The 24986-nt window shown below is 40.4% G+C and overlaps 1 protein-coding gene across 2 annotated transcripts in view; it reads left to right on the top strand.

Moving 5' to 3' along the window:
• The window catches only part of LOC137969865 (fatty acid synthase-like), a 44978-nt gene that overhangs the window by 18963 nt on the left and 1029 nt on the right, over nucleotides 1-24986 (top strand). For both annotated transcript variants that reach the window (XM_068816253.1, XM_068816254.1), the window contains exons 4-15: nucleotides 6331-6916; nucleotides 7416-7523; nucleotides 7978-9198; nucleotides 9383-9610; nucleotides 10191-11208; nucleotides 16176-16536; nucleotides 17820-18107; nucleotides 18736-19003; nucleotides 19193-19471; nucleotides 21343-21803; nucleotides 22359-22608; nucleotides 24295-24986. The exon at nucleotides 24295-24986 is cut by the window's right edge. In XM_068816253.1, the coding sequence (XP_068672354.1) occupies nucleotides 6331-6916; nucleotides 7416-7523; nucleotides 7978-9198; nucleotides 9383-9610; nucleotides 10191-11208; nucleotides 16176-16536; nucleotides 17820-18107; nucleotides 18736-19003; nucleotides 19193-19471; nucleotides 21343-21803; nucleotides 22359-22608; nucleotides 24295-24986 (5760 nt within the window). The remainder of the gene's footprint in view (nucleotides 1-6330; nucleotides 6917-7415; nucleotides 7524-7977; nucleotides 9199-9382; nucleotides 9611-10190; nucleotides 11209-16175; nucleotides 16537-17819; nucleotides 18108-18735; nucleotides 19004-19192; nucleotides 19472-21342; nucleotides 21804-22358; nucleotides 22609-24294) is intronic.

Genomic DNA, 24986 nt, shown 5'->3' with positions numbered 1-24986 from the left:
TATGTAATTAGTGTTTGGTTAAAATCAATATTTTGGGATGTCCAAGGCCATTTTCCCGCAACTATAAACTTCAAATAAATTACATTTTGAGTTACGTCACAGACACAATCTATTGCTCACGCGTCCAGCCGTCTCTTCTCGAGGAGGATACCCGAACTCGGGTGAGCGGCGGAAATTGAGCCTACATTTCAGTCCGTTCTTCAAAGTGTTCAAATTTTTCGCCTCAGCAATGTCGTTCGGCAGACTATTCCACTTTTCGATCATGCGTATGAAAAAAGATTGTTTAAAACTATTTAAAGTTGCGGATGCAAACTTAAGTTTAAAACGGTGATTAGCTCTTAAAGGGCCAAAACTGGGGAGGATTGGAATGGATTGCATTTGGGTAAATTTGAAAATCGTCGGCCCACCTTTTTTCAAATTTATATCAGTTTATATCAAAATGTCATTTCAAACAGCTGGAAAATCATTCTCAGTTGTTATGTGGCCGTGATTTTGCAAATGAAAGACTCTTGCTCTGCCAATTTGACGTTTAGAGCTCATAACTAACAAAATTAAACAAAACAAGAAGATCTTTAAGATCTTAAAACCGCGCTTTGAAAATTTATCTGTTTTCTTACCATTATAGTCGCAACGTAGTGCACACTCCAAAGCAGTCTTTGTTGATTCACTAGGACTAAAGACACAAAATCACTTGATCAATCTGTAGCACAACAACTGACAACAACAACTGCACACGAACGTCTTGCACTATCACTTATATAGCCGAGGTGAAATCTCCGAGGAATCTCCGATGACGTAATGGTCTTAATAAAACTGTCATCAGGATATCTATGGGTATGAACGATACGATAATAACACTTTTAACAACTAACAGCTTTCTTTCCTAAAAGTCGCGATTAAATTTAATTGTTTTTTTACACCAGTAAAGGCCTAGTGGTCACACGGGTCACTTAATTTAAGAATTACGTTATCCACGGCTTTGTTTAGTACGGTGGTTATTTCCCTACCAATGAAAGTTGAAACGTCGACACATTCCATGGATGACAAAATGACCTTTTATGTATTCAATACTCGCTTCGAATCAACCCCTTAAATACCACAGAAAGGCAATATATTTTGTACTAAAAAAATGGAATATTCATAAAATTTTAAGTACATTAACGTTTTAACAGCTTTTGGCGAATACCTGTAAACATCATAAGTTGCGTGATTCGAAGTGCCACTGACTATATGACCGAATAGAAATTTGGGACTGCTCACCAACAAAACTAAATTTTATCTGTTTTCTTACCACTATAGTCGCAACGTAGTACACATTTCACAGCAGTCCTTGTTGATTCACTGATGACTATAGAACCAAAATCACTTGATCAATCTGTAGCACAACAAACTGACAACAACGGCTGCACACAAAGGTATTGCGCCATTACTTATAGCCGTTGTCAAATCTCCGATTGCACCATCAGTTGTGAAATCTCCGATGACGTAATAGTCTTAGCTTGCTTTCTTAAAAGTCACGATTACATGTTTCAATAAGACACAAAAAAATATATATTTTTTGTTGTAAATAAAAAGCGGAGTATATTCATAAAATTTTAAGTACATTAACGTTTTAACAGCTTTTTGGCGAATAAACATCCTAAGTTGCGTCACTGGAAGTCCCACTGACTATGTAGCCGAGTGGAAGTCTGGTTCAGCTCTCCGACAAAACGACAAAAAAAAAAAAAAAACCGATTGCAGAGCAAGAACCGCGCTCGGCCCATGGCCGCGCGGTTAATTACCTAAAACAGCGTGACCTAGCCCCTTTAAGGAGCTTTAGACATTCTTCGTTGGGCATGTCTTGCTCAATATTTTCAAGGGCACATCTGGATGCCCTACGTTGTACTTTCTCCAAGGTATTGAGTCTTTTTCAAGGTGCGGACACCAGACTGGAGAGCAGTACTTGAGAATCGGACGTACTAGGCTATTATAAAGTTTTGAAACCAGCTCCAGGTTTTTAGGACCCACCGTTCGTTTTATGAATCCAAGCACACTGTTTGCCTTTTTTGCGCATTTGTTGGCTTGCACACTCCATGGCAAATTCGAAGTAATATAGATTCCGAGATGCTTAACTTCAGATACAGCTTTCAACTGGTTACCACATAGATGATATTGAGGACTTGAATAATCATTCCCTTTAGAAATGTGCATCGCTTCACATTTATCAGAGTTGAATTTCAGCTGCCAGTCATTGCTCCAAGATTCCAGGCGAGTAAGATCTTTCTGTAGCTCCTCTACGTCTTCCTTAGTGTCCCTGAGTACACTATACACCTCCATATCATCTGCAAAGCGCTTAAGAGTTTTGTGTTTGACATAATATTTCTTAGTAGGCGAAGCATAAGCTTGAATACTGCGGATACTTTGTGGACTTACTTTTCATAAGCTTTCGAGCTCTCCTGAGCTCTTGGTCACATGACTGGTGTTGTTGGTGACGTCATCCTCGGAAGTAGGCGGGAAATTCGAAGGTTTCCGAGTGGCCCCCCTCCCTCTGTTCCTGAGGAGGTTGGTCCAGATGGGGGACAAGTTGTGGCGGCCTCCGTCCTTGTTGAGTGAAGGGCATAGAGTCCGAATGTGGATGGCTTCCTTCACACCTCTTTCAAACCACCACGGTTCAACCTCCAAAATCTCTGCGTTAGCAATATCGATGAAATGTCCCGGTTCAGTAGTGTGTATGTGCCTGGACACCTCGGAAGTAGAGGAGCTGGGGCGTCTGTGCTCCATGAATCGGGCCTTGAACGACCGTTCTGTCTCTCGTACGTAAGCTGCCGGGCAATCCTCACATGGAATGTGGTAAACTGGACCCGTGACTTGGAGTTTGTCCAGTTTGTCCTTAGGCCTGACCAGTAGTTGCCGTAAGGTATTAGATGGTTTGAAGTAGGCTGGGATGTTGTAGCCTTTCAGGATTCTTCTCAGTTCTTCAGAGAACCCACGGATATACGGCATGACGACCGGGTATTTCTTCTTGCTGGTGCCGGATGATGGTAGTTTCGCGGCTTGACTTGAAGGCTTTTGTTCCTCAGCGGGCTGTTTAGGGTCTTTCAGAAGCCAACTAGGGTAACCACTGTAGCTCAGAGCAGTCCTGACATGATCAATCTCCCCTTCTCTGTCCTTGGGGTCAGTAAGTCCACAAAATATCCGGAGTATTCAAGTTCATGCTTCGCCTACTATCATCCTCCCGGATAGATGAATCTTCACAGTACTATAATATTTCTTGAAATATCATTAATATAAATGAGAAATAAAATAGGTCCCAACAGGGTTCCTTGGGGTACTCAAGACAAAACGGAAGTCCAAGATGAGTGATGTCCCCGCAGAACGACGCGCTGGTATCGATTGGTGAGAAAGCATCTAAGCCAAGACAGGAGGGAACCTTGGATACCATATGCGTGTATCTTTGTCAAAAGGCGTTCATGTGGCACCGAATCAAAGGCTTTTGAAAGGTCTCAAAAGATAACATCTGTCTGTTGTCAAGCCTTTCTTTCTCTTGCGGGCCCAATCGTAAAACGAAGATAACAATTGAGAAAGACAAGATTTCCCTTTCAAGAAGCCAAATTCCTCCGTGATAAAGACCTCGTTTGTAATCCAAAACCAAACAAGCTGCTGTCTTACTATCATTTCACACCCTTTGCACACCACTGATGGGAGTGATGGGACTGAGTGGGTGATAGTTCTTTCGATCGTTTTTTGCACTTTTCATATGCAAAGGAGTAATGTCAGCCAATTTCCAGTTATGTGATAACATGCCTGATGCAAACAACACTAAGTGATGGAGCCAAGGTTCCAGCGCATTTCGTTAAGATCATGGGATGTATACTGTCCGGGCCAGGAGATTTTCGAGGTTTCAACTCGCTTAGAATCTTGCTAAAATCTTTAGGTGAACAGGGTAGAAGACTAAGATCCTTGATTTGATAACTTGTTAAAATGATGGAAAGTTATCAAAGTTTTCGGCTGTAAAAACGGAAGCAAAATATTCATTCATGCACTCAGCAATGTCACCTTCGTTTGTTAGCACGTTGCCATTGTCCAGCTTTATGACAATTAGATCATTAGATCCTTTACGCCTGGACTGCACGTAATTCCAAAAAAGCTTGTGTTCCCTATTATCCGGCATATTGTTAGCCAATTTATCGAGGTACTCCCAGCGGGCCTTGGTGCATTCTTTCTTCAACAAATTACTTGCCTTTTTGTAAGTGGACCACGACTCATAATTACTACTATTTGTAGCTTTTTTGTACAATCGCTTCTTTTTCCGTACAAGTTTAATTATCTCAGCTGAAATCCAAGGGGCCCGGCGATTTTTCTTCTTTCTCTGTTTTGAAATACACTCGTCAACGGCTGTAAAAAATAAGTCGGTCCACGCACTCCAAACTTCTTTCACATGCCATGGAATGTGTTCGAACAGTTCATTTAATATATAATAGCGTAACCAGTCAGCCTCGTTGAAATCATAAAATCCTCCCTCTTTCAGATGATTTCCGATGATAGGGGTGAAAATAAAGAAATAATATTGTGATCCGAAATTGGTTCACCAACCTCGACGTCACAAATCACATCACTATTATTATTCAAGGCAAGATCAAGAATGCTGTCTTTTCTTGTAGGTTGCAGAACCATTTGAGTTAGGAAATAATAATAATAATAATAATAATAATAATAATAATAATAATAATAATAATAATAATAATAATAATAATAATAATAATAATAATAATAATAATAATAATAATTGGAGTTATGATTTTCGCTGACTAGATTCCATTTGTGCTTGAAAATGCAGGCTAAAAGTACCAAAAGTAGCGGAGTCTAAAAACGCGTGGCCATTATCACCATTGTGTAACCTGAGAAAATGGATTTTATAGCATGCAATAGAAAATATAATGGGTAGCACAATCAATGCGACATATGCGCAGACCCTGACTTTTGACTGACTTTCCACTGCTTAACATCGTTATTTCTCAAAATAAATTCATAATAGTACTGAGTTTGAAGACCATCCCAAAGTAAGGATAATAGTATTCATGGAAGGAAATGCAAATAATGCAATTGCAAGTTACAATGTTATTGTCGATAAAGGGCTACAAAGTTTGAAATAATACCACTCAATCGAGGTTCTGATACTTGCCAAGGAGTCATGTTCATACTGTTTTCCATATACCTTTCCAGTCACCAGAATAAAATGAATAAAAGGTTATTATCCAATTTTGAAGGTGACATTCTGTCAGAATTCTTTCATTGAATAAGGTGGTTTTTGAATGAACTCGACAAATTTGGTGAAATACGAATTCATTTCCTTTCCTCGGTTATTGGTGTCTTTGCTCTTCAGTGAAAATATCAGCTTCTTGAACAACCAGCGATTCTTTTGGTTTGTTGATATATTCTTTTTTTTCTCAGTTTTGACCTCAAAAGTAATGCATTGGAAAAAATTGGGCTCAGACAGGGGTCCATCAATGCAGGAAATAGCCGGAAATGGCGTCACTTGCATAATGGGAAGCATAATGACATAATGCATAGTGGGAAGGTCGGGTGTAAAACCGTCACATAAAGAATAGCTTCTCTGTAATTTGCTTCGCTATGTTTTCTTAGTATGGCATGGTATAAATGGGGATACATATAGGATACTTTTACATGGCTGTGACTGGATACGGATTTTATCTTCAAATGCTGATAGTATCAGCACAAAAAGATAAAATTCGTGTCCTCACACAGTCATGTAATGTTCTGTTTATTATATAGATACTGATGAAATGTCCAGATTAAAAGCAACATGTAAGAAGAAAAAGGTGGTCACCGACCTCTAAAACACGCATGTTTTGTGAACAGAAACTAGATATGAAAGTTACGAAAAACAAATCATTTCACGATAATGTCAAATTTAGGCATATAAATGTTAATGTGGTCGAAAACAATGATATTAGAGCACAAAAGTATGCTTTAAAGGGGAAGCTCGCTTTTAATCGGCTTATGGACACAAATGTCTTCACATGTAAACGATTAAAATATCTTCACTGCTCGCAAGGAAGATATGATTTTTAGCAAAAAGGAAAATCCTATTATTTCATCAGTATCTATATAACAAATGTCTTTCTTGTACAGTTTTAGATAATATTGTAAATTTCGTCAATATATTACAAGCCAATGGTACTGGTTTTAATAGTCAAAGGTTTAAATATAAGTAACAGCAAACAAGAGGATGCTTTACTTTCCTTATTAAACAAAGTAGCAATAAAATAAAACTTATAATTTAGATGAAAGGGCTTCCACCATCTACTATTTGATCTCTGGGTTGTGTAGGTTGTAGCTGAACCATTACCATGGAATGGTGGTCTGGTTGGTATTAACTCATTTGGATTTGGTGGTTCCAATGTTCATGTGATACTGAGGTCTCCTAGAATGGTGAAAACCAAAGTACCATCGAAGCCTGTCCTACCAGTTGTGATTCCTGCATCAGGACGGACGAAAGAAGGTGTCAAGAAACTACTCCTACTTGCAAGAAACAACGTAGAAAATGCAGATCTATTGTCTCTGTTGATTGAAATTTCAGCAACACCACTGGCCACATTTCCCTACAGGGGTTATGCTATCATTGGCAGTGAGAACATCATTGAAGACGTTGTGGCTGTGCAGCGTAACAGAAGGCCTGTCTGGTATGTATTCTCTGGTATGGGAACACAGTGGAAAGGCATGGGAGAGAAACTTATGCAGATTCCTACATTCCGTGATTCAATACACAAGTCTGCTGGAATTTTAAAGGAGTATGGACTTGACCTGGTTAAGGTTATAATGGACAGCAATGAAAAAACCTACAGCAACACTATCAACTCATTTGTTGGTTTGGCATCCATTCAGATTGCATTAGTTGATTGCTTGACAACTTTAGGTGAGAAATATTTGGGATAAGTTGTAATGGTTTTACATTACATGACACACTACCATTATTATCACTATGTCAAGATGGCATCAGTTTAATACACAACGTGTTTTCCTTGAACGGTTGGGTAAGTGGAACGGAAAAATTATTTGAAACACCCTATGGCAGTTTTAAGCATGGAGCATTGGACGTTGTATCAACCAGCACTCTTCGGTCTCACCACATTGTACCGTGCAGCGGTATTTTGACTAGCAGTTAGGTGATACTATTTCAGATATCACATTACGATAAATTGGATCAGTAGCACCCTAAACGCAAAGTCTTTTTCCTTTCTGTGAATCCTTGAGCTTCTGCTGCAGATCATTTTGTAACGCTAGTTAAATAATTCGATCTTGCGTTTTATTGGGGGTGGAACAATATAGCAGCTGACACGGCAGTCAACTGTATGTTTGTATATCGGCTGAGTATAGTTGAGAGATATATTTTTGTATTGTCATTTTTCCTTCAGGAATAACCCCAGATGGAATAGTTGGTCATAGTGTAGGAGAACTTGGCTGTGCATATGCTGATGGAAGTCTTACTGGCAAAGAGGTCATCATGGCTGCTTACTGGAGAGGTAGGCTCCGAGTAATTCCAGATAACCGTGTTATTTACAGGATTTAAGGGAAAGTACGTGCAACTAGTTTACAGTCTGCAACTAAAGAACTGATTGTCATGTTTTCTATCCAGATCCTCATATTAATTATCATAGTTTGATGTGTCATGAATTGTTTGCCTTTTTTCGTCAATGTTCGACTACTGATGTATAGTAGCTTTACCCACCTCCCTTCTGCTGTGTGTCCAAAACTGGAATAATGGTATAGTGTTTACCTATGTGTATTACTAGTGAATGTAATGTAAGAGATTGTTTGTAACTGTCTCAAAACCTAAACGGTGGACTGCTATTGTAGGAGTTCAAGAGAATGAGGTTTCGCTAAAAGCAATTGAATAAATAAAGACACACAAACGCATCGACTGTAAATGTTGAATATTACTTTTATTTTGAATTGACTAAGTCACTTGCTTCTTAGGTCGATGTGTTCAGGAAGCCAGACTTCCACCAGGAGGTATGGCTGCCGTGGGTCTAACATGGGAAGAAACTAAGAAGAGGTGCCCAGTAGGAGTGAATCCTGCTTGTCACAATGCTGTAGACACTGTTACAATCTCTGGCGATGCTGTTGCTGTCAACAACTTTGTGAAAATGTTGAAAGAAGAAGGTATCTTTGCTAAGGAGGTCAATACTTCAGGAGTTGCTTTCCATTCCACTTACATGGCTATCATAGCTCCAGCACTCAAAGATGCCTTGATGAAATGCATTGTTCCAAAGAAAAGATCAAGTCGGTGGATCAGCACCTCCATTCCTGAAGAGAAGTGGGACACTGAGCTGGCAAAGTATTCGTCTTCAGATTATCATGTTCACAACTTGGTCAGCCCAGTTTTGTTCCAGGAAGCTCTTTCGAAGGTCCCTGGTGACGCTACTGTTATTGAAATTGCCCCTCACTGCCTTCTGCAAGCCATTCTCAAGCGCTCTCTCAACAAACAGACCATCATCATCCCTCTGATGAAAAGAAATCATCCAAACAACCTCGAATTCTTTTTGTCAGGTCTTGGCAAATTGTACTCAAGTGGCATCAACTTCGATCCTACACCAATCTCATTGACAAGAGCATCTTTCCCCGTTCATGTTTCTACCCCTTCCATTGCTCCACACATGGAATGGGACCACTCCCAAGAGTGGGATGTTCCTATTTCTACCGATTTCCAGTTTAGCAGCAACGGTGAAGCTGGAACATGTTGCAACTTTGATATTGATATCTCACCATCTTCATCTGATCAGTACCTTGAAGGGCATTGCATAGATGGACGTGTCCTGTTCCCAGCTACTGGTTATTTAGTTTTGGCGTGGAGGACCCTGGCAAAATCGGTAGGGCTTCTTTTAGAACACACACCAGTTGTCTTTGAAGATGTTACCATTCATCGCGCTACCATCCTACCAAAGATGGGAACTGTAACACTAACAGTCCACGTAATGCCAGCTTCAAATAAGTTTGACGTCTCAGAGGGAGAAAGCTTGGTGGTTACAGGAAAGATGTTCCTTCCAGAATTACCAGTGCTGACTGAAGCCTTCAAGGATGTTCCTTTAGCTGAGGAAGATGTCCACTTGACAGGAGATTGTATCTACAAAGAGCTGAGGTTGAGAGGATATGATTATGGACCTACCTTCCAAGGAATTTTAGGTGCAAACAGCTCAGGTACGTCTTGGAGTAAGGCCCTTCCATTATCTAATGAAAAGCCAGATTCAAATAGTTCACCTGTTCGAATCCTAGCATTGAGAATAGATTTTTTTTGGTTCCTGTAAGAAAATGTCCTCAAAAATTGAATTGATAGCGTCCATTTGCAACAGATTCCTATAAAGTGATTATTTTTTAATTGTAGGAACAAAAGGTGAACTGAAGTGGACGGGTGAATGGATTCCCTTCCTAGACACCATGCTCCAAATGTCAGTCTTGAGGCTTCCTGGACGGGGACTGAGGCTGCCCACAAGGATACGCTCATTACGAATCGATCCCTCAATCCACTTGGAGAAGGTAGAAGGTGGATCCTGTGAGATCAAACTTGATCCCAACATGGCCATGGTTGTAGCTGGAGGCGTAGAACTCCTAGGTGGGCACCTAAAGTAGTTATTATTTTCTCGTACCTCACATTCTTAACGATCTGCGTATACTGGTCTAGTATACTTTCATTTACTGTTTACTGAACTGCAAGCTGCCCTTTCAACATGTTTTATTGCACAGTTTACGTTTCTGCAGTAGTTTTTGAAGTCTGCACCAAGCCCCAGTTGTTGAAAGGTCGGATATCTTTATCCAGTGGATAAGTTTCAAAAACTCATCAATAATTTATGAGAAAAACAGCCTATCATGTCACCGATAAAACGTCACGTTCAAGAGCATTAAACACTCCTCATTAGAATTCTCGATATAAAGAATAGCAATGACGCCCGGCTTGTTTTACTTGTACGCTAATATCTTCCTTTCACATTTTGCACCATTGTCTGGACTCCAGAGGGACACTGGACTCTTCTACGTTTTTGTTACACAGTACATAAAATATACTTCATGATTTTCTTACACACCTTTTAACGACATGTGATTAGAGTGTGCATATTCACAGTTACGAGGAGAGATTGAAACCGACTGGGCCAGAGTGTTAATGTCTAACCTTGTATGTTATTGTTATTTGTAAGGACTCCATGCCGCAATAGCCCCTAGGAAACAAGACAGCCAACTTCCGGTCCTTGAAAAGTACTCCTTTTTTCCTTATGTTGACGAACCAACCTCTAAACAGTCAAGAATAAATGATGTATCCAAGGATAATTTCTTCAGTGCCATACAAGATGGTCATGGCTTGAAGCTCATGTTGGACATAGTCATCGAAAATCAAAGTGGTAATAACTTTAAAATCTGCGAAATTGGTGCAGCAAAAGGCAAAGTTTTTGCGCATGCTGTCCCGTTGATCAGTCTTAATCCCACGATGGACCTAACCTACATAGCCACCGACCAAACAGATGATCTAATTTCATCCATAACAGAATCTTCACCTGATGATAATGTGGAGATAACTATATGGGACATTTCCAAGAACCCCCCGGGTGGACTGAAGAAATGCGACCTTGTTATTGCTTCAAATCTCATCCATATGACATCTAATGTTACTGGTGCCTTGGATAACATCAAATCAGCTCTGAGCCCAAAAGGATTTGTACTTTTACACGAACTTACTGCGAGTTTAGAGACTCTAAACTCATCATTTGGGAAGCATGCCTCCACTACCGATATTGCAGACCAAAAGTATTTCCTGACTGGTGAAAAGTGGGTAAAGGTTTTGGAAGCTTGTGGACTCAGTGTTGTGTCACTCAAGAGAGTTGGATCGGTCTCAAGTCTGCTCCTTTGCAGATGCACCAACACAGCACACGAAAAGCCAGTCTACGTTGATGTGGACAAATCATTTGAGTTTGTGCCAAAGCTTCAAACTGCCCTTTCTCTGAAAGGCAATTCGTCAATCTGGCTTTGCTCTTTTACAACGTCACCGTCTGGGATTATTGGCATGACAAATTGCCTTCGACGAGAGATAGGTGGGGAGAGAATTCGATGTCTCCTGGCCAGCCCCGAACAAAAAGAAAATGTGATGATGCAGTTTGATTCATTGACAAAATTAGACTTGGTCATGAATGTCTTCAAGGATAATAAATATGGATCATACAGGTTAGTACTTGTTCGCGTACTTCCAAAGGGTTCTTTTTGTTTTCCTTTCCTTTGTCGGTCATCATTGCAACATTGAACCAACAAGTATGCAAGACGAAACACATTCGTTACGTGAATGACAGAATAAAGGCAAGGAAAAACCCGCGTAACTCTCCTTAAAATACCAATAATTTAGAACTATTTAGGCGCACCGAAGAAATTTCAGATGACTCGGTTACCGAGATAAACCTTTCCACCACATGCCATATTGATCACTTTCTTTTCGTAATTTTCTTTAAATGCCCTGCGAAACTTTGCAAAGCCAATAGTTGTCTTACTTTAGAGTTGAGCTAGCGAGAGGGATGAGGTCAGAAATAATATGGAATGCAAAATAGTTTTCTGTGTTTTGCATAGATCCATGCATCTAATGCCAACTTCTGTACCGAGACATTTTGGTAACTATCTGTATGTTGTCCACCCATTAAAGCGCTACTATGATCAAAAAATCAGTTCCTTTTTTTTTCAGATTTTGAAAGTAACACTTGACTGGCAAAATTTTGACCTTTGATTTTTATCCAAAGGCTGTTTACTCTGAGTTTTGGATTTCACGGTCCGCCACTACTCACGTTCAAAACTGACCAGTTGGACCTCAGAGGGTTGGATCAAGGGAAAAGTGACGTCATTGATTCACTAGCGTAAAATTTCAGCGTGAAACATAACTTATTATATATGCAAAACATAACTTTAAAAGTCTGAAAACCCGAAACTTCCGCGCTGCATTTTAATTGAGCCGCCTATACATGCATTGCATTCTTAAACTAATGAGTGATTATCTCCTCGATCCATCCCTCTTAAGTCTTTAATAGTTAGTAATGGCGGACCATTAAAAAGAAAAATTTCAGTTAAAATAGACAGGTATCTTTTTTAAATCAAGGTTTAAAACTTGGGCCATTTACTGTTTAGTTAAAGCAGTTTTGAAATCTAAATACTATAGTAGCCCTTTAAAAGCAAAATCGGCTTGAGAGAAAAGGAAATATTTGTTTTGCAACACTAAAATTAAACGTTTGCTATAAAAATTGAGGTTAGGTTTAAAGAAACAATTCAGATAATAATAAACTAAGGACGCGTTCGCTTGACCCTATTCCGGAATAAGAATACGTGGAATGATGATTTAAAAAGGTATGTCTGGCGTTTTGAAGCAACAATAATAAACGTGTGTTTAACATAGCATTTTAGCAGGTGTTTGACAATTTTAATGTGAATCTCCGTAAAAACGAAGGATTTCTAACTTTTATTCATGTATTCCTATTCCGGAATGCGGTCAATCGAACGTACCCTAAGAAGACGTTTGTCCACGAGAATGAACTACCCTTAAAATTCCGAAAATAAGCCTCGGGGCTTATATTGTTCAAGGGCCTTTTTCGATGGGCTTATTTTTGGAGGGGCTTATCTACGGAGGGAAACTTGCGTTTCCGAATCGATTGGGCTAGCCTTATAGTTGGAAGTAAATTTACCGTTTTTGCTTTGTTTTACTTTGTATTTGTGGGCAATTTTCCAAGTACAAGCTCCCTGGGGGCTTATATTTGAAAGGGCGATTTAACGGAGGGCTTTTTGCGTTACCGCTTTTGGGGGGCTTATATTTGGAGTGGCTTATACATGGAGGGGCTTATTTTCGGAATTTTACGGTATATTTCAAGTGACAAATTGAATGAACTGTGCAAGCTACACAGACAGGACATGAAAGATAAGAAACACAATGAAAGTTGCTAGTCTTGTGGATAATTGTAGTACAATATTTGTCATTTGAAGGGGGCCCGACTTTATGCAAATGCTGTCAGTTTTACCAGTCAGAAAATTAACTTCTTTATTTTTCTTGTTATTGGAACTACATTAGAAGGACACAATGTAAAACAAGGAGCGAAGATAACACGCGATGACTCAAACCAAGGAAAGAGAGATCCGAGTTACAAGTTACGTTTTTTTTTCAAAAGTCACGACGTATATGCGAATGTGAAATGTGAATATTGAATGGTATTGGAAACTGTATATCATTACAGCCCATATACTGATGTTAAATGGCACAAATTTCACTCATTTTAGTTACTCTCCTTTTTGTTGAAAATACAAAGAAAGCAACAAGTGCATGAGATTAAATAGTGAATCACGAGTCCCAGTAGCTGTAAGAGATTTAGTTTTTTCCTGTCACATGAGGAAGAAGTCTGCAATCGAGAATTCTCAAATTTGCTGGTTTCGATGAAACAAATGTTTATATTTGAAGTCCGGTCTTTAGACAAAAGAGAAAACAATCCTCGCACTTGTCTGGACACTTTAAGCAATTGTCTCTTATAAAAAACGGAAAAATTTGGGTGGATTATATCTCTCTTTCCTTAAAGATATGCAGGTCTAGGAGTAGTTGGTAGACATGGTTGGCTGGAAAGTGGATGTGGGGCCTTGTCAATCTCAGACAGAGGAAAATGAAGCTCTTTCTGATTCTTTTACTTAGCCGGTTCCCTGGAAGCGGGTTTACGGCTTTCTTAAGATCAATTCTGCTTCGTTAAGGAACGCCTTGGAAGGATCTTTCATTCAGTTTCTCCATCACTGTACCTTACTTCCATTCTTTCTTTTCAGCATACCGTGGCCTAATAAATAGCACAGCATCACCTACCTGCGAAGGGTCTCAATTGCAAAAATTGCCCAGTTCTGTAAAGAAGGTTCTTTGCTGGACTTAATTGAATTTTCGTGGACACTGTATTCCTTTGGTCAGGTAGAGCAACAATCTCAGTCACAAACCTACTCTTTCCCTATTCAATGTTGCAAAGAGTAAGGCGTTTTTCCAGGAATCCCGAAACTTTTCCCGCGTGAAATATTGACATGGTGGAGGAGGGTTCTAAGATGGCTTGGTGCCGGGATCTTTTTGACGGGGATTATAGAAAAGTGTCTGAGCCGGCTTTCTTGGAATTCACAAAGATCCTCTTCTTCTTTCACTTCCTTGGCTGTGGCCCTGACTGCTTTTACGGTAATCAACATCCCCTTCCATAGAGAACTTCAAGAAACCAGGAGTGACGACCTGTGGTCCAGCATCTTTGTCTTTATCTTAGCTTAATTTGCCTTTGTTTATATTCTTTTCACCCTTCATAGGTCAACACGTGATTCTTGATGCCCCGCGTCATGCCACGCCATTTGGCACTCTCGCTTGCTCTTGAGGACAGCCCCTTGAGGGAGTTGTAGAGTCCTGTGAGTAGTTCATCTCTTGCAGCTCTTGAGACAACCACACATCCATCTTAAACGCAAAAACAATTGCCAGTATCTCTTTCGTAATTTGCGCATGACAGGACTCGGTGTCTGTTACATCCACCCGGGAATAATGAACTTTCTAAACCACTTTCATTGCTGTCGCAGTGCATTTCGATGATTTCACGATTTGCTTTTACTGGGCCGTCAAAGGAGACGATGCAATGAGCTCTTTCATCATCATCATCATCATTTCCTTTATTTATACACGATAAGGTTAAAAATCAAAAAGCTTGTGGAGTCGTGTAAATTATGGGATATAACTTAAAGTGGTATAAGACATGCACCTTCAATACAAGTTTTGACCATAATATTATTAAGAAATTAAAATCTGCTACCGTCGTGCAAATTTGGAACAGGAATATACAAAAACTTCTAAATAAATAAAATACACACAGACGTCTTCAGCATCCTGGGCATGCCTAAGGAGCGACTGTACTGACTGAGCTCGAAAATGTAGTTGCTTACTCGGTGAGGGGCCCCATAATTAATAAGAGACAGTGACCTATAGTATGGTAGCTCTTTAAATGATTCCGTTTTAAAAAAATAAGTGTTAAAAAGAGGGACAGTAACGTTATTTCGTCCACTGAGGTCGCAGGCCCTGCACAATTTATTCACAAGGCGAGATAATTCGGGAGGTCCGTCACCGCTGAATTTCTTATGGTATGTTACATTAACTTTAGTTAGATTAGTTAGATTGACTACTTTTAAAGTTATTAATTTCAAGTATTCTTTATTATATTTTATTGTAATTATTAGGAGTAGTTTTGGTTGTAAGGCGCATTTGATCATATTCAGATGTTAATTTGCGCCTAATAAGTAATAAATTATTATTATATTATTATTATTAGTTTTTATCGATAGTTTAGCGTATTCTATTTGGTGTATCTACTCTGGCTGCTCTATGATGGAGCATTTGTGAAACGTTTAGTTGCTCCATCTTTACGCAGCCGTCCCGCACTAGGGGAGGATAACTTTAAAGTAAAAATCTACGCATCTATACATCTTAAGCCTCGTGTTACTGCTTTTTAAACAAAGGATTCGTCGCGTAGATGTGAGGTTTAAGATGTGTAAGTATTGTTATTCAAATTTCAGCGCCATTTATGCAATGGGTCCATAGGGGTCTACTGAAAAGAAAACTCCTTTAAAAAATGTTCAATTCGTTTTTAAAAGGGTGATATGACCAGGAAACCCCAAGAGGCATTATTATTAAGGACATACAAAAATGCCAGTTTTGGTTTTGGCATAGTCTAGTACTCATTAACTGCTTTGTATTTAGTGTCGAAGAAAACAACAAAAAGGGCGCGTCAGTGAAAGTGAAGCTATTTGCTATCACGTTTTAAAATTTCACGGCATAATTTACAATATTGCAACAGTCTTTTGCAATCTTTTGCATTATTGCAACAGTCACAGATCGGGTAGCAAAAACTTTACCTTTCAGGGGCCCTTGCCTTTTTGAGGAAAACACCATAATACTCTTTGTTTGTCTCCCGAAATTTTGCGCAAGCATTGTTTTTGATTTCTCTTTCGCCCATTGTACGTCCCAAGAGAAACTGGAAACAATGCTTATGCAAAATATGGCGGAACAAACAAAGATTATTTTGGTATTTTTCGAAGTGGCCGATTGGCGACCAAGCAACTCAGAGCCATGTTGATGAATTGTGGTTTAATATGTGGTTGCTGTGTTTCACATACAGGCACGTTCTGATGGAAGACTCAGATGTTAATGAAGAAACTGAACACGCATATGTGAATGTGCTAACGCGAGGGGATCTCTCCTCATTACGATGGATTGCGTCTCATCTGAAGTATGCACCAGAAACACATGGCAACACAGAGCAGTGCACAGTGTACTATACATCTCTTAACTTCCGTGACATCATGCTTGCTACAGGAAAACTGCCTCCAGATGCTCTCCCAGGAGATTTAGCACACCAAGACTGCATTCTAGGAATGGAGTTTTCGGGAAGAAACAAGAAAAATGAGAGAATAATGGGATTGCTTCCTGCACAAGCCTTGGCCACCACTGTTATGGCAGATCAGAGGTTTACTTGGCAGGTGATGTTTCATTGACAACTGAACATAGATAAAGTTGGAAAACCACCAGGTTCAAAACCTGTAACCTTCACGGATAGTTTGCCCGCACGCAGTATTATATCAAATTGGCTGACTGCTTCAAATTAGTTTACACTTGCACAATTTCTTTCCAATTTAATGTTCACAGACTGTAAGACCATAGCTAGTTTAGCATACCATTATTAAAATCTTTATGTCAATTTTGAAGATTGAATCCCGTGGCACTGTGGTGAAATTATGATTAAATATGTTAAGAGGTCCTTAGTGAGCAATTCGTTGTCATTTTACGATTGATTCACGAAGAAAAAAATCCAAAACTGCAGTGTTAATAAATAAATGGTGGTATATGTAATACAAATATTCCTCTTGATTACTGTAAACTGTATGGTTGAATTTCTCCATTTAAATTACTTGGGACACGATATTGCCGCTCCTAGTTGGGTGTGTGGAAAACGAAAAACCTGAAAACGAAAATTTCCCAGAGAAAAAACTTATCAAGCAGTGAATAGCACATCGCGTCGTCAGTCCTGTTGTTTTCCGTTTGCCCACAGTGGCCGGTAAGCGATTTTAGGTGAATTACTGCGGAGTCTTAGTTTTCCACATACCCTGGCCGGTATGTGCAAAACGAAGACCCTGGGATGATTTCCCTGAAATTATTTACATTTCATTGTAAACAAAGAGAAAATAACAGAAATTCACTGTTTTGCCATTTACTGTTTGATATATTACATTTTTACGAGGTTTTCGTTTCTGAGCAAATCTGAGAAGACAAATATATGTTATTGAAATTGAATCCATTTGAAACTCGGAAAAAAAAAATGCGAGTTCCAGGTGGGATTTGGGCCCACGACGCTCCTTGATCGGATGCTCTAACCACTGATCATGGAGGGTCGTGGGTTCAAATCCCATCTGGAACTCGGATTTTTTCCGAGTTTCCAATGGATTCAATTTCAGTAAAGTATGTCCTCATTTTCCACTTACCAGCCTGGGTGTGAGGAAAACAAAGACCCTGCTGTAGTTAAACTTAAATGCTCACCATTCACATTTAGAGGATGCCAATAGGAATGACGATTTGTACAATTTACTATTTGATAAGTTTAGGGGACCTACTCTTTCCAGGTTTTCCACACACCCCTAGCATCTTATAAGCATAACCTTTTTCTGCTTCAATAATTCTCTACACTTGTCCGAAAGATATTTGGTTACTTTAAAAAATATGCCTTTTTTTGAAGACAAACTACTTTGCTATCTTGTCATGTTTCTAGGTCCCTAAAGACTGGAGCCTGATGCACGCAGCTTCTGTGCCAGTAGTGTATTCCACAGCATACTATGCCCTGATTGTTCGTGCCAACCTGCGAAATGGAGAATCTGTACTTATTCACTCAGGTTCTGGGGGCGTAGGTCAGGCAGCCATCTCTATCTGCATTAAGATGGGCTGTGAAGTGTTCACAACTGTAGGAACAAAGGAGAAAAGAGAGTATCTGATCTCCACTTTCCCAGATCTAAAACCTGAGAACATCGGCAACTCAAGGGACATGTCATTTGAGCAAATGGTTAGCAGGGTTTTGAAAAAGCTATTTATCTAAAGTTAAACCTAGTCTCTGATACTCCCTCTAGCCAATGCGATCCGAGCAGCAGTTTTTTGTCAAGTAAAGGCCAGATCTATTCGACCAGACGGAAACAACCATGACAATGGAAATGTCACTTGAACGTCATTTGCCTATTGCCAGGATTAGATAACTGTCTTTGGTTTAAACTCAGTCAACGAACCACAGAGGTTGCGTGTCTCCATTCGAAAACCTTCTTTTTAAACGTGCAAAAATGTCATCACCTGAAATGTTGGTATGTTCCCAAGAAAAGAAAAATGCAAAAGAGTTGTTGTATCCCATGAAAGACCTTCTTTAAGAGATACTGAAGCAAATGTAGGGTCAGAAAGGGGCCCGAAAACGTATCGAGGCTACTGAGATAGCCACGCAAGAATCTCGAACTAGACTATGGATAAGATCACGCTAGATGTGTGTTAGTGAGGTAGGCCCTAGCGTTTGTGATCAGGTTTTATTCTGGAACTATATGTCGCGAATAATCAAGTCACCAGTCTGGTTTTTGCGAAGCGCATTTAATTAGATGTATATAAACGCTTAATTTTAACTTGGGATTTTTCTATCTTTTTATCTTATGTAGGTAATGCATGGAACAAATGGGTGTGGTGTCCAGGTGGTACTCAATTCTTTAGCGCAGGAAAAGTTGCAAGCTAGTTTGAGGTGTCTAGCTCGTCATGGCCGCTTCCTGGAAATCGGAAAATATGATTTGTCTAATAATAGTCCCCTAGGGATGGCTCTGTTCCTAAAGAACGTGGCTTTCCATGGAATCTTGCTAGATGCCATCTTTGAAGAAGATAACCCTGAATGGATACAAGTCTCTCAACTACTGACAGATGGAATCAAGTCAGGTAAAGTGGTGACTGCAAACTTAAATGCATAATGCAGAAAGTTTTAAGCTTCGTATAGTTTGCTTGAATATGTGCGTATGAACTATTGGCCGTTTTAATCAACATTCAAGTAGCCAGTGAGGTCCACAAAGAGCGCGAAACTAGAGCGAATCGATGATTTCTGCTGTTGTTTGTGTTTTACTCTATCAGGCGCTGTGCGACCTTTGAAAACCACAGTATTTGACCGAGATGAGATCGAGCCAGCATTCCGATTTATGGCCCAAGGCAAACACATTGGCAAAGTGGTCATTCAAGTGAGGCCCGAAGATCAAACTAAGTCAGTGGTCAAACTTGTAGCGCATGCACGTAGCATTTGTGATCCTTGTAACAGTTATGTGGTGACTGGAGGACTTGGCGGCTTTGGTTTGGAACTAGCTCATTGGTTGGTGGAAAGAGGTGCACGCAATCTGATCCTTACAAGTCGCCGTGGTAAGAAAATACATACTAGAGTTTTCGGCAAAATTTAGTGAGTCACCACTCTACTTAAGACTGTTTTGGTTTTCACATAAGCGGCTAAAAATATTTTTTCAAATCAGATTCTAGACATGCAAATGTAAGTTCGATACTCCTCTTCTCGTTTTCGGTATTGCTTGCAGTTGTTTATTCAGGGTTATTTCAAGTGCTGATCCCGGCAGCCAATCGTGAATGCACTGTTGGCCCGCATAGGTCGTAAATGAAAAAAAGGATTAAATCTTTTACTAGACTTAGTTAAACTTGACGACGTTTCGCCCGAAACCATCGGACTTCATCAGGTCAATGGCGGAGTCGTGACTTGTCATGCAATACGCGTGACTAGTCACATGAGAGACGGAATGTTGGGTAGCAACTCGTCCCATGCATGTGATAGTTTGAAAAGGAGGCCTCCCTTCTTGTTGAGGCTGGGTGCCTCAACCCTCTCCCAAATAGCCTCTTTCACCCCTCACTCCAACTACCGTTCTTCCTGGTCCAAGATAGCTACCTCAGGGGAGATTTGATGCCCTGTTGTTTTGGCATGGGTGTAGACTGCGGCGTTCTGGGCCTCGTAGTACGTAGGTTTGGTGTGTTGCGAGAATCGTTGGCCAAGGGGCTTGCTTGCTTTCACCGATGTACGTCTCATTGCAGCTTGGGTGCGCGCATTTGATGCTGTATACGACACTGGAACGGCTTTTCTTTGCGGTAAGGTCTTTGACATAGACCAGTTTGTCACGTAAAGAGTTAGCCGGTTTGAAGGTCGTGGTGACGCCTACTGGTTTCTGGGCTTTCTTAGCTCTCTCGCTTAAGCCCTGGATATAGGGCTCTCTCTCGAACGGGAGTGCGGGGTGGTGGAAGATCTTCCCTGATCGCTTTCTGCTGCCTTCCGGAAAGGCCATTTTGGATAGCAACATTTCCAACCTTTCCCGAAGGCATCGCCAACATAGGAAACCTCCTCATTAATGTCACTCTGATTGGTAATGACGCTTCAAACTATCACATGGATGGGACGAGTTGCCACGCAACATTCCACGCCGTCTCTCATGTGACCAGTCACGCGTATTGCATGACTAGTCAAGACTCCACCATTGACCTGATGAAGTCCGATGATTTCGGACGAAACGTCGTCAAATTTAACATAAGTCTAGTCCAAGATTTAATCCTTTTTTTTTTCAGTAATACCTACTACATGAATAATCTTCACAGTTCATGGGCCTTAAATGTTCAGTTCCTCAAGAGCAGTGCAACTATTCGGATGTTTATCCGTCACAGGCTACACAGATCTCAAGCAAATAGATTCTTTTGGCGAGTGGGCCGAAGACCTTATGCCTTAGGACAAAAATTTCGAAAGTGATCGTTCCGATAGCCCTCGGGTCTCATTATTGCACACGATAGGGCATGTAGTTCCCGGTGTTATGGTCTGTCTTCTGTGATGTATCATGGTTGGGAGGGTAAATGCTCGGAGATATTAGCTACACCAAGCTACTCTAAAAATCTGAGGGTAAATAAAGATATATGATGATATGATATGATATGAAAACCATGATATTTTATTTGCCAGATGTGGTTGAAACGCCCTTCATTCTTTAGATGCTTTTATTTGACTGACCCAAATCCTTGCGTACTATCCTACCTATCCATTCCCTTTGTGAGATCTTACTTTACATTTAAAAAATGTTCTTTCCCTCACCTGAAACATACATACATCTTTAGGTGCCGCGAACAGAAAATCGTAAAACGCCAGTATTTATTAGATTAGATTAACCTTAATTAGACTCTGCGTTTATGGAGTATGTGAACATCTATAAGCGGATTTCATTTCATATAAACTGATTTTGTTTGCTTTCTAGGTATTCGTACTGGTTACCAGGCTCGTCGAGTCAAAGTCTGGGAGGAAATGGGTGTCAAAGTCCTGACATTAACAGATAACGTGGGAACAAAAGAAGGAGCCAGGGATGTCGTAAATAAAGCGCGTAAACTGGGTCCCTTGGGCGGAATCTTCCATCTGGCTGTGGTGCTGACGGATGCATTGTTCGAAAATCAAACAGTGGAAGCTTTTGAAGCCGTTAATAAGCCCAAATACTGTGGGGCTGTGTACCTTGATGAAGTTACGAGACAAACGGATGTTGCACAGCATCTTCACTGGTTTGTGATGTTTTCATCAGTGTCCAGTGGTCGTGGAAATGTTGGACAAACCAACTATGGATTTGCCAATTCTGCTATGGAGAGAATATGCGAGGATCGCGTGAAGAGCGGTCTGCCCGGTCTAGCTATCCAGTGGGGGGCTATTGGAGATGTTGGCCTCATACAGGTGCGGCATCTTGACCAGGATAATCTTTTCTGACGTCATTATTAAAATTTGAATCTCTAAGTCAACGCCTTACGAAGATTACCTGATTTAGCAGGCTTTAATTGTTAGAGGTAGCAGATTATGAGAAGCAATTTCAATGTTCAGTGCGATTTCTTAGAGGATTATTATGAAAATGATGAGCTTATACTTATGAGGCAAACTTTTTTCACAAAGATTCTCTGATAGTTGGATCTTGAATAGTGCTATACTGTCCCACCCTAGCGAAGTGTTTTTTTACATGTCTGCAATTTAAACTGTTCTTTATTAAAAAAGAAAAAAAGACGATTGACTTAGCGGTTAAACACAGACCCATCGTAACCTTTACATCAGAGCATATTTCAGGAGCTTTCCTTTAGTGTGGCTTCCGCTTTGTCAATTCAGGACTGAAGAGTTTGTTGTTAACATGAGTATCATGTGATTAAATCAAGAAAAGTTCTAAATCTAGAACGTTACTCAAAGAGGAAAAGGTCCTTTTTCTGAAGCAAACTGTTAAAGGATATCTTTTTTATGCAACAGGACACAATGGGTGGTTCAAATGAGACGGTGATTGGTGGGACACTTCCACAGCGCATGAGTAGCTGCTTGAGTGTGCTGGACAGATTCCTATCACAGGAACACCCAGTTATGTCTTCGTATGTACCGGCATCCAAGATAACGAGCAAGAGTGACAAACAATCTGGGTCTGATTTGGTTGGAGCTGTTGCGCATATTCTCGGAGTTAAAGATGTCTCTACCATAAATCCGGACACGACTCTATCAGATCTTGGTTAGTTGCAGACAGTACAGTTTCGGCCTTCTGGGCCTCATAAGTGCAGTGTTGATGTCTAGGAGGGAGGTTAAGCTTAAAAAGCCACCCCAAATGTCCCACACATGTGGTACATCTAAGCCATGCCAGAGTGCTCAAACTAGCGAGCAAGTGAGCATGCGCAATTGCTAGCGGCAATGACTCATCCTAGTAGAGTGCTCAATTTGGACATAAAAGCAAAAGCTTTCTAATGCCAAAAAGCTATATCTAACTGCAGACAGTACTCTTTCGGCCATATATACTTTTGTGTATGAAGAAGGCTGGAAATCCAACTATGTAGTCACTAGCCAGTAGCAGTGAACTACCACTGACTGATCCTTTTGAATGAAAAACATATGTGCCGTGAGTGGGAATCGAACCCACGTCCCCCTGGTTACTAGTCGGGTGTGCTATCCACTGCACCCTCACGACAACCCTGCTGGCGACAGAGCAATCAGTGAAGATACTGGTTAGCAGCCGGTGAATCCCGTGGCTAACCAGTATCTTCACTGATTTTTCGGACAATCTTTCAGCCTTGGGCATTATCCTCCGATATACCAGCCGCCGTAAGGGGTTGAATATCTGTAGTGGTTGACCAAACGATAAACTCCCAACAGAAGGATCCAAAAGGATGCACGTTGTCTCCTCAGTTAGTATTTAAAGTTGCATATAAACTGGAGAGGAAGACAAAACTTCTCGAAGGTCTAGAAAATTTAATAAAGTGATCAATCAGCCAAATTTATTAAATTTCCTGGACCTTCGAGAAGTTTTGTCTTCCGCTCCAGTTTATATGCAACTCTCTCTCTCTCTCTCTCTCTCTCTCTCTCTCTCTCTCTCTCTCTCTCTATATATGTATATATATATATATAGTCAGTTAAGTAGATCCCTTGAGCCAACAACGTATCACCCCCAGGAGGATCGCAAATGGATTCACAGTCCAAGTTGAGGAGAAATTGAGAGAAAGTTACGGGAGACTCAACACTGGACAACTTCTGGGGAAAACTGTAATTGCCCTGAGCGGGATTTGAGCCCACGTCCCCCTGATCACTAGTCGGGTGTGATGACCACTACACTATCAAGACAACCATGCTGGCAACATGGCTGATTGATCACTTAATGTGTCACTTAATGTGGGTCAGTTTTTCTATGTGATAACGCTGAATCATTAAGTGATCAATCAGCCATGTTACCAGCATGGTTGTCCTGATAGTGTAGTGTCATCACACCCGACTAGTGATCTGGGGGACATGGATTCAAATCCCGCTCAGGGCAATTAAAGTTTTCCCCAGAAGTTGTCGAGTGTTGAGTCTCTCGTAACTTTCTATATATATATACATATACATATAAAGTAGAGTGATATAAAATAAATATCAAAAAGTGTCAGTAGTTTTTTTATAAAAATCACAGGCGTTTCCGGTGTAGAACCCTTCTTCAGTGTAACCGTTGGGAATTTTTTATTCCCTAATGGCACGTTACATTTGATTTTCGCATAATGCTATTCTAATCCCTTGAGGCAATTTAGAGGAAAGTAAGTAAAAGACATCACACTCGTTTTACGGGAACGAATTTAGTCCAAAATCGACAATTAATGGTATCTGTAACTTCTCCTTCCTTTTCGTAATAGATCATGTACAATTATTGACACAGCATGCCAATATTTTTTTTCAGGTTTAGATTCCCTCATGGGAGTTGAAATCCACCAAACCCTGGAGCGCGATTTTGACATTCAGATGAACATGAAAGACGTGCGCCTACTTACTGTACACAAAATGCGAGAACTGACCAGCACGAGCAGTTCCGCATCCAAACTTGAAGAATCCGAGAAAGTCGAGCTCCCTCTCCCAATCATCGGCAAACATAACATCGTTCCCTTGAATGATGTTAAGAATAACCAGAAGCCTATGTTTATGATTCATAACATCAATGGCACTGTAGATCCATTGCGCACTCTCGCCAGCAACCTGTCTTGTCCAGTCTTCGGCATACAGTACACCGTCACATCACCCAGGGATTCAATCCACTCTCTCTCTACCAGCTACATTAAGTGTCTTCGAGAGACTTTCCCTCAGGGCCCTTATCGTTTAGTTGGCTACTCGTTTGGAGCATGTGTGGCAATCGAAATGGCTCTGCAACTTGAAGAAACAAAAGAAGTTGATAGCTTAATTCTACTTGATGGTTCCCACACCTTTGTGGAGGCACGTTCGACCTGGCACCGAGAAAGGCTTATGACTAAGAAAATTGGTGATTGGGAACCAAGTGTTTGGGCCGAAATAATTGGATACTTGGTTACTGTGTACGCAAACGCTGTGGAACAAGATAAGCTGCTGGAAGATCTTAGAAATGAACCATCCCTTGAGAAA

Source organism: Montipora foliosa, chromosome 9 (genome assembly GCF_036669935.1).
Source record: "Montipora foliosa isolate CH-2021 chromosome 9, ASM3666993v2, whole genome shotgun sequence".
Lineage (NCBI taxonomy): Eukaryota > Metazoa > Cnidaria > Anthozoa > Scleractinia > Acroporidae > Montipora > Montipora foliosa.
This window is presented reverse-complemented; position numbering and strand designations above follow the sequence as displayed.